We start from the raw sequence: 10773 nt of genomic DNA, 5'->3' as shown, positions 1-10773 counted from the left end.
TTTTTCCGAAATGGAGAGATGGCTTAACAAAAGTTAGCAATTTTTTCCGTGTAAACCATCCCAATATTAAAAATGTCACTTATACTATACAGCAGTCAAAATTGATTAATAATTATTATTTGAATATATATCACATAAATTACTGAATATCTGCTGTTTTGTTAATGATTTATAATGTAATAAATTGAGATAGCATTTGGATACTTTTTTGAAGTATCCTGTTTCTTTTTTAAGTGAGATAAAGTAACAAACCGTTATCTTGATTTCTTAAAAAAACAAAAGGGACATTATTGCTAGTGTAGTTAAATTTTTGAACGCAGTTTAACATGTGATTATCAAGGTTATGTATTGTCAGTGACGTTCTGTTTATGTAAGTGAGGAGCTTGGTTCGTGTATTGATTTCGTTTCGTACCGGTATATTTGTAAATTCCGCTGAACTATTCTATGTCCCTCATAATTTATCTAATTAAACATTTTTAAATAATAATATATCCTAGTGTTAAAAAAGACTATTTATATGTGATGAAATATTATTTTTGTTTGTTTAACCTAATTTTATACTGTACTGACATCGTAAGTTCGTTACGTGAAACGTGTTTTACGTGTGATTTTATGTTTTGAATACTATTTTGTTGTAAATTAATTGTAAATTATTAATAAGAAGGTAAGCTTTTTGTAATAGCTTTTCAATTGCATCAATAAGATATAGTTTATTGTTAATATAGTTATTACTTATTGTAGTTTTTGTCTGATTTTGTAACAGACTTTTTTTTTAACTCCTTCCGGATGTTTTATTTTATTTACTTGGATGGTTATGATTAAATCCTCTGTGTTTTTTTTAAGAATACGGTCATTTTAATATTTTGGTATTTACCTTTTTTAGATAAATTTTTATAGTAATAATTTTCGAACCGATATAAAAACTCGCCTTCTATATTTTTTATTTAGAAGTTATTTTCATTAATTGCGATTAATAATTATAAATCACTAAACTTCTAAAAATTATTATCAGTTTTGGTTGACTGTTGGTATTTTTTACTAAAAAATTACTTTTTATGTTCACTTATTTTTTATTTCATTATTTTTATTTTATTTATTTTTTATTTCATATTCAACTGATCTAAGTTGGGCATTTCTTGTTTTCTTTGACAAAAGCTAAACTTTTCTTTAAAAAATATGTTAGTGTATACTCTATATGTTTTAACTGAAATTATTTGATTTTTATTATTTGAAATTATTATTTGATTTTTATTTTAACTGAAAAAATAATCATAAATGCTCCATTGAAGTATCTTTCATTATAATTTTTTTTTAATTTGATCGTTTGACCCTTGCATCCTTATTTTGAGACATCATTTTTTGACAAAATTTTATTTAATATTGATAATATTTATTTCAGTAGGTCAATATTTATTCTAATTAGTTCACAATAATATGTTGCTCATCATACACCTGTCACAGAATTAATAAGTAATAAAGACATTAAAGTAGAAGTCATATGAAGTACATATGCCAAAGTTCTGTAAAGATAGTTAATAAATAAACTCAGAAAATCATTAAATAATAAATTAAAAATGTGAATGCATTATTTGAAATTCAGTAATGTTATTTATATACATTATATAAGGATGAAAAAAAACATTTTTATTCAATTGTTTTTATTTAAAAATTCAACATAGTAATATTACTTTTTAAAAAAAAACTTATTTAATTAAACTTCAAATGAATTGGTCAGAAGTTCTTTAGATAATTAGTTAGTTTATATAAATTGCAACAAGAACATAATAACACCTTTCTTGTAGGCCAGCAATCTATAATTATTTTTTAGTTGAAAGGACTGTTTTTAAAAGCAGTTTTGGTTAAAATAAAATGGCAAATTTAATATATGTATATTTGCAAGTGTACCATTTATTTTTGTTAAAATATTTTTGATTTTATGGTATTCCAATTACCTTACAAAAGAAAGATTTTTATGTAATTTATTAACCCTTTGGAATTTATTAATGACACTCATACTATTGATGTACCATTTGATGAATTAAATAAGTATGTAAATTTAAAATGTTTTTATTACATTTTAAAATTAAAATTTAACATGTTTTTTTTTTATTTCACCCCTTCCCAGTTATAGATTAGGTTTTAGTGGCACATTATTTTCTCTGAAGGTGTAAATTTTACTTTTTTCGGTTTACATTATTATTAATTTATCCATATTACAAATAAATGCATTTTCATTGTATACCATTCTTTTCCAGTTTTCTCTTTCTTTCCCTGACAAGAGTTTTCATTGTCTTAAAATATTAACTTGGTCTCCGTGTTTGTTTTGAGCCCTTTCCAGCACTGTTTTTAACATGAAACATCTGCTATAAAGTAATAACAGTCGTGACCACTTTATGTATAATTGGAAGTATGCTTCCAAAAGATCCTTTTAGAGATTTATTTTTTTTGTTCACTTTCCAAAATTGTTAATGGCCTTTTTTATTATGCTTACTTGAAGTGATAGTTAACCTGTTGACTATGAGGTGAAATAGTATATTTTATCTGTTTCATGTTTGTTCGTTTGTTTATTATGTTGTATTTGTGAAATTTAGTATATTTTTTATTTCTGGAAGTTGATTGAGTTCATAATTTTGTATACTTATGCATAATTTACCCATCCTTGGTGAAGGATTTGATTTTAAAGAGGGCTATTAAACAGAGATATGGGTTTTCAGTCTCATATTGACTCACTTTGCTATAAAGCAGCTGGATCGAGGGAGAGTTTTGAGTAAGACTACTCATTTGTGCATTTGCAGATGATGATGTTCTTATTGTGAGGGTTAAAGGAACGATTAGGGAAAGTGTATGGAGCAATAGAGAGAAGTGCAAGTAAAATTAGTCTTTAAGTAAATGGAAGTAAGTTAGTATATGTTAATGTAAATTTAAGAATAGCTAGGAGGCACCCTCAGAATCTGATTGTTAGTGAAAAAGTTTTTGAAGCAATTAATAGTTTCAAATACTTGGGAAGTATAATTGATATTGAAGTTAAGATGAATAGTAAAATGATGGAAAGAATACAAGCTGGGAATAAAGCATGCTTTACTGACTTATAAATGATCAAAAGCAAATAAATAACAGAAAGACAAATGGGTTGCTACTTAGGTATCTGAACATATTAAGGTGAATTTGTGGTCCCATATAAGAGAATGTAGTATGAAGAATCCATAATTAGGAAGAGAGACAGAAACTGAGGAGGAAGATATTGTGTGGATTGTGAAAACTAATAGTCTGTGATGGCTGGAACATGTAATAGGGATAAGTACTAATTATAGGACTCATAGTGCTCTATTGCACTGTGAACTCTAAACAGATGTTGAGTGCAAAAATGCACTATAAAAAATTGAATAGAATGAGATTAGGATGGATAAATGATGTGTTATGAGGTGTGAGGGGAGGGTAAAGGATAAAGAGAGGTGGAGGCTAATTACACTGGTCAACATGATTTTTGTCTCACGAGTACCAGTAAGTGTACTTAATGTAGTTTTTATCCTGTTTTCAAATATGTGTTGGGAATTTCTCCATCGCCCACAGATTTTTTATTTTAATTTTTTTTAAATATTTTAAAACGTTTTTTCTTCCATTTGTCCATTGTCAAGTAAAAGCTCCAAGAGTATTGTAAATATGATAGAATCAAATGAGCTAATTCAAAGGGTAGTATTGCTATTGTTGTGCAGGTTCAGATTTGTGTAGACATGTCCAAACATGATTTAGTGTAGCACACATTCAACAGAACAATACCAGTTGTGAGATAGTAGTGAACCAGTAAGCACGTGATTGTTACTGCTTTGTGTATCTGAATTATTGTGTATTACATATTTACAACTTTATTTACTTTAATTAGTCATTAGTTACTAAATGCCTAGAGTCTGTTTAAATCATCCTAACAATTTTTGTTATGTATGTGGTGAAGTGACGTTCAAGACCCAAAAGGGAAACCTTACTCCATTACCAAAAAAGCGGTATAAACTTTATTTTGGGTATAAAGTTGGGGACCAAACAAGGACCTGAGCCCCACATATCTGTTGTTTATCATTTTCTAGGCTTCTCACTAGAAAAATGGCACATGCCACATGCTATTTGCTATCCATATGGGTTGGAGGGAACCCAAAGATTACTCTTTTGACTGTTATTTTTGCTTAACGAACATTAAAGGGATTATGTCAAAATCAAAACATACAGTGGCGTACCCTAACCTGCAATCTGCAATGAGACCAGTTCCACACTGCGAAGAATTGCCCGTACCAAAGCCTCCAGAACATGTGACTTTAGATGGAGAGAGCTCAGAGTCTGATAGAAGTAAGGGAGAAAAAGAAACAGATACTGGTGATACAACTTTGGAGCAAAGCAGTTTCTTCTGAGCATCATTTACTGACTCAAGAAAATCTTAATGATCTCATATGAGATCTCAAGTTATCAAAAAAACAGTCTGAAATGCTTGCTTCTCGGCTAAAAGGATGGAATCTTTTTCAAAAGAATACAAACTAAAGAAAAATATATGTACTTCCGTAATTTCATTTTGAATTTAAAGATTATTTTTCTGAAGAAAATGGCTTAGTGTTTTGTAATGACATTTCTTCTCTTATGGAGACACTTTGTAATGAGCATAACACAACAGAGTGACACTTTTTCAGTGATTCCTCTAAAGTTAGTTTAAAAGCTGTGCTTCTGCATAATGGCAATAAATTACAATCAGTACCTGCGGCTCACTCTGCTAGTTTGAAAGAAACATATGAATTCTTTAAATTTACATTGGAAAAGCTTCAATATGCAGTGTATGAATGGAATATTTGTGGTTATATGAAGGTAATTGTTGTACATATTCTAATCTGGAGCTTGGTTACACAAAGTACTGTTGTTTTTTGGGTGTATGGCTGTGGATGGGTATTTTGTGTAAATAGTAAGGTCAGAAAAAACCATTTCATTAGAAAAGAATGGCTTAAATGCCAATCAATCATTCCTGAACAGAAAAATGTTAAACATGACCCATTGTGTAACCTAAAGCTGCGTCTCTACCTACGTTACATATCAAACTAGGATTATTGAAGAATATCATCAAGGCCATGGACAATACTCCTGGTTTCATGTACTTAAAACAGAAGTTTACTAAAATAAGTGATGCGTAAATTAAAGAAGGAATATTTGTGTGTCCACAAATACAATCTTTAATGAATGCATGATTAAAATTTCGAGGAACTATTGAATCCACTTTCCACGTTGTAATCAGCCCAATTTGGGCATATGTGGTTTTCACCAGATCTTGATGTTTTGACACCTAAGGAATCAAAAAACCCGATGGAAATTTTCTGATGTTAATGTTCATATGTATGTGTGTATGTGTTCAGTATTGGCCTCTAAATCACCTTATATCGCCATAACTACTAGACCGATTTTGACCAAGCTTGGTCAGATTTCTTTTATAAGTGGGACATTGATGCTTTTAATTTTCAACTTAAAAGGTCAAGGGGCTGAGGCTATAGAGCAAGGTCACCTTCACTATTTTGAGATTTTGCCTAACTAAAGTCATATTTTTCTTAGGCGCATTTGTTAATAATTAATAAATAACAATTTTTACAAAATCACACCGCCACCTCAAAAAATGCTGTTGTAGTTGTGTGCTATGTTGTGACGTCTCAGGTGAACAGTAGAATTAAATAAATGAATAATATTTAAAGTGTAAAAAACTAACTCGGTCTGGCTGGGTCTTGAAGTGGATCGGCTGGTAGACTCTGTACCTGGTGCGTTAGACCTCACACCTGCACCGACCTGCGGACCGTACAAGCAAAATTTGTTTTAACTAAATTGTGAAGTTTTTTTACATCTTTGAGCATGTTCTCAATTCTTACAAGCTTTGCATAAAAATCTACATAATCTACTCAGAAGTAATTCGTTTAAACAAGAAAATTGTTCTGATATTTGATTTCTTCTACCTCTGTATGCCCCTCAATCATTTCCTGCTGTGACAAGTTAGCTCTTTCTTCTTTCTCTAATTGTGACTTTATTTCTGCATCTCTGATACTTATACATTTTGGCTTCATTTCTTTTAAGTTTTCTCTTACCCTTCTCAATGTTGCATCAACCAATTTTCCTTTATTGTTTTACACTTTCTATAATTTTATCTCTAAAGTATACCAGTTTCCTGCTCTCATCATCTTTAGAATTTTTGTACTTCTAAATTGATTTTATATGTTATAACATATATTTTGAAATTCCATCGTTTTTTTCCAACTGTTTATGTAAAATGAAGACTAGCAAGAGCGGAGTATCTTGTTGTAATTATTTTGTTTTTTAATGTATCTATTAATTCTCAATTGAATCTGGTTTTGAAGTATTTTCTAGGCCTGAGCCTAAGATTTGGTGAAATTTTAACAAGGGCTGTATTTTAGCTCTAGCTCCAGTTCATGATATTCTGCTAGATAACACTTTATTTCACTTTTACTTAGGATAATGAAATGATTGGTGGTCTACCTGAAGGCAGCTTCTCAGCATGAAGAGACTTTATATGATGTCCAATTAAATTGAAATAGTCAAACTTTTAATGAAAATTATATCAGTAAGATTAAGACATGACGTTTAGATTTTAAACAAAATAGGCAGACCTTTCAGAAAGTGTCATTTGTTGTGAACAAGATGATTGAAAGGTATTATGGAATTCTTAAATAAGGAGACATCTGAAAACAACATGTGAAAACCCTTGCATTCCTTGTCAAAAAATTGTGTACTTGAAAGGATTGCATTAAACATATAAATTGAGCAGAAGCTGCCTTTCTCAGCTACCTATCAGAAATAGACATTCAGAACTCTTCTAACTTGTCCCATCCTGATTGTCATAGTTGCAAGCAAAATACGGAAGGTTTTATTGTGCAGTTTGATCGAGTAAATTGTTATACTTAGGTAATATAGAAATATCCAGGGAGAAAAATAAGACTGTCAAAGGGGTCAGTTAATTGGGAAACTAATGGAAGAGAGCCACTAATTCTTATAAGTAAGGGTTCTATATATAAATCAGATAAACTGGTTTTATCTGATGCCAGATCTGTGCCGGTTTTATATGTATATATAAATATTTATGTATTTAAATAAGAAGGTGGGTTTGTGAACTGGGGAATTTTGGTAATTTATGATAGAATGTTTAGAAAGTTTGGGTTTGTGTATTTTTTTAGGCTTAAAAAATGTGAACTTAAGCGTGAATTTTGGGAAATTTTTTATACATTGTTTGAGTGCTTCTGGATTTTTAATGATGTCATTAAATGTGATTTGGAATTTGTTTGCTGGGTTCTGTATAAGTTTTGTAATATTTTTTTAAATGTAATTAATTTAGAATTTTATTGTTTGTCAGCTTTGTGTTAATATTAATTGTTATCTGACTATAGAGAAATGTTATTTATTTATGTTTTTTGATTAAATCTTTAGCCGTGTTAATTCAAAGTTTGGGTGTTTTTTGTGGTTGTGAGGAAAGATTGTTTGTTTATTTTTGTGTTGTATGTTGGCTTGCATATCAAGCATCTGTTTTGTACGGCTATTTCTGAATCAAGGGTATAATTTGTAATTAGAATGGTTTGCGATTTTTAAAATATTTCGCTTAAAAAATCAGTTAACATCACTTAAATAAGCAAATACATATTATGTTTGTTCTGCATCAAATTTTTCTTTTAATTTACTTCTATATATAATAGAAAAATACATTTTAAAAATTGTTGAAAAGTGTAATTCAAAACTGAAAATATTTGTCTAATATTTTCATTATAATAAACAATAGACAACTGTGAAATCTTAAAATAATAATATTTTTAAAATTCTTTGTTTGTATCTTACTTTTTAATTTTATTGAGCTAATTATTATATAAAATCTACTAGAAGTGCCATTCTAAAATCTGACTGAATTTCACTTTGGAAAAAACAGTTGTCAAAATCATAATTTACAGATGGTCAAATTATTCATTTATGACTTGGTTAAAATTAGCTACAATTTAAATTGCACTTTTCATTTGCCATAAGTTTTTTATCAAAGAATCACGGTATTAATAGTGTAAATAAATATCTGTTAAGCACCACTCAGTCTTCTTAGAATAAATAAGTTCCTTGCTGGGCAGATTTTGTGGTGTATAGGTTGCTGGTGTCAGTTATAGGGTTTGATTTACATCAGTTTGGCATGCTGGAATGCCACAAGATGTTAAACTCAACAAAGGTGACAAGAAACTATTTTTTTTTTAACTTCAGTGTTATACTAGATAGGGAATGCTTGCTGTTTTTCAGCGTCACTATCAGTTGTATACATTTTTTCAAATGACCTAAATTTGTTGTATATATGACACTAATAGGCAGACATAAAGTTTAATAATTATCAGAAAATTATTTCAAGTGTTTGTTAATAAATCTTTTAATTTTTTTATTACTTATTACTTCAAAGGTCTGCATGATAAAAGTTTTATTACTGCATTTCTTTATAAATATTTATTTTCAGTAATTTTTCCATTAATTCTGTTAAGTAAATCGCTAGACTTGCTGAAGAAGGTCAGTGGATCGGTGCACTGATACTGATGTTCTGTGATACTGGGTGAACTGGTTCAAATCCAGTTAAATTTGTGTTTATTCAAATTATAAAATTATCCCCAATATTAAGCGTCTTGTTATTAGACTACAATTACCATTCTAATTAAAATTAATACTCAGTTGTGGGGATTATTTTTCTATGCAATAAAAAAAAAAAGTAAATATACAATTTATTTTTTTTAATTTTTACTTTTTTCATAGTAAATGAAACTAAATTTATCATAATTAACATTCAACTTATTTTTACACCTTTTAATGGTTGCCACAATTTTTACATATTCATAAAATTTAAGTTAATTACTTAATTTTAGTTCTTTTAGTTAACTGATAATATATTCAAGGCTACTGTATTTAAACTGATTTTCTTTTTTTGCTTTCAGTTACATATTGCATAATATATATATTTATCTATGTATATATATATTAATAATGCTGATGTCTTGTAGTGGGAGATAACATTCATTGGTGATAATATACTTAAAAAAATAAAAATAAATTAATAGTCATCTAATCAACCAGGACATTTTAATTCAGTTCATTTCAAGTCAGTAAGTGTCAGTTGGTGTTATAGAACACTGCATCGTGTACGTGTTTAGGTGGTAATGGTTATGAGAAATTTCGCGGCGATCATATTTGGCGATGAGTTTAAATACAACGGTTCAACAGTTGGACCTATTATTAAGTTTAACCGAAGAAGATTTATTACAAGGAGCTGCTACTATAATAAAACATATACGTCCTCATTGGAATTCTACAGATGTTTCATTCAAGGTAATTTAAATATTTTATTGTTTTGGATTTTTTTTTAATGTAATTAGTTTATTCATATTTACAGAAAAAATGTTGGTAAATTTACATTTGTTTTTTATTCATATGGACAATTCTGATTATAAACGGTTTGGTTGCTTCAGATTCTTTTGCTACTAAAAATACAAAAGATTATAATTAAGATAGTTCACTTTAAGTTCTTGCAGTTTTTTCCAATATCTACTGAGTAGTTTGAATTCCTTTCCTTTTTCATTCATATTTTTAAAATAAAATTCTAATAGTGCAGTGCCATGAGAATTTGTACTGACAATTACTTCCTTTCTGATTGAATTTGTAGGCTTAGCAAAAATAAAATAATGCAGAATTTTTTGATAGAAAAATGCACAGAATTATATATAATCTATCTCCCCTCAATAAATTTATGCAAATCAAATTATGTGTATAATATTGTAAATGTAATATTTTTATCTTTGGTAAATTAGTCATATATAAGTGATGCAACAAAATTAAGGTGAAAAATTAAAGATTGTTAACATAAATCAACTTTTTTAGCATAGTCACTTTGAAATTTGATACATTTAACCGGTGACATTCCAACTTTTTAATATCCTCAGTATAAAAATTTTTTTTTAGTTTTCTGTTTTCTTTACCTATTTGACTTATATAATTAATTTCCTTTGTAATTTTATTTTATATCAACATTTTTTTTGCTTGTTGAAATTTTGTAGCATATGAAAAATGCCAACTAGGATTTGAACCCAGGACCTCCAGATGAAAGACCAAGATGGTACCGCTTTGACACAGATGTATTATACATGTCGATATATTATTTTTTAAACTATTAACTACGTATATGTTACTTTTATTTGTCTGCAGTCGGTTAGAATTCCTTTTTATAATATATTAAATGTTATAGTTATAATGAAATCACATACGTGAGTGTCATTATTTTATTGTTTTTGTGGTTTAGATTATTAATATTTAATAAGTTATTAGTAGAAACAATGGATTCGCTAAGGTCTATAATTTTGGTAGCTCTGCCTATGGAATCATCTAAAGTTTCATATCTAGTATTTTTAAAAAAAGCCAGATCAGAGGCTGCACTGCTTAATGGGTAAAGTTGGACTGACTAACCCGTCGTCTCCAACACATAATAATCACCAAATCAAATTATCGGGTGCATCCTTTTTTAAGCGTTAAATTGTTTCTCGTTCTCGGTATTTTAAATATATTTGAATTATTTGTACTATTAGTGCTTTCATCTAAATTCACTTTAAATTAAGGCTGAAAAATTGGTGATTTTAAAATCAAGTGTGTGTAATATAAAAATAATATGTTAATTATGGTTTGAACTGTAGCCCTACATCATCACAGGATAGTTTTTATAACAACTAAATGACAATTGAGTAAACCTCA

General features: G+C 28.7%; 1 protein-coding gene across 2 annotated transcripts in view; it reads left to right on the top strand.

Annotated features, from left to right (window-relative positions):
* Positions 1-355: 355 nt before the first annotated feature.
* The window catches only part of eas (ethanolamine kinase 1), a 58324-nt gene continuing 47906 nt past the window's right edge, over positions 356-10773 (top strand). The window contains exons 1-2 of one of the 2 annotated variants that reach the window (XM_075379144.1): positions 356-664; positions 8970-9360. In XM_075379144.1, coding sequence (XP_075235259.1) covers positions 9192-9360 — 169 coding nt within the window. In that variant the 5' untranslated portion in view covers positions 356-664; positions 8970-9191. The remainder of the gene's footprint in view (positions 665-8969; positions 9361-10773) is intronic. The other variant, XM_075379145.1, reaches the window with a different exon arrangement.

The sequence above is a fragment of the Lycorma delicatula genome, chromosome 11, assembly GCF_047948215.1.
Source record: "Lycorma delicatula isolate Av1 chromosome 11, ASM4794821v1, whole genome shotgun sequence".
Lineage (NCBI taxonomy): Eukaryota > Metazoa > Arthropoda > Insecta > Hemiptera > Fulgoridae > Lycorma > Lycorma delicatula.
Note: the sequence above shows the minus strand (reverse complement) of the source record. Positions and strands in the feature narration are given on the sequence as shown.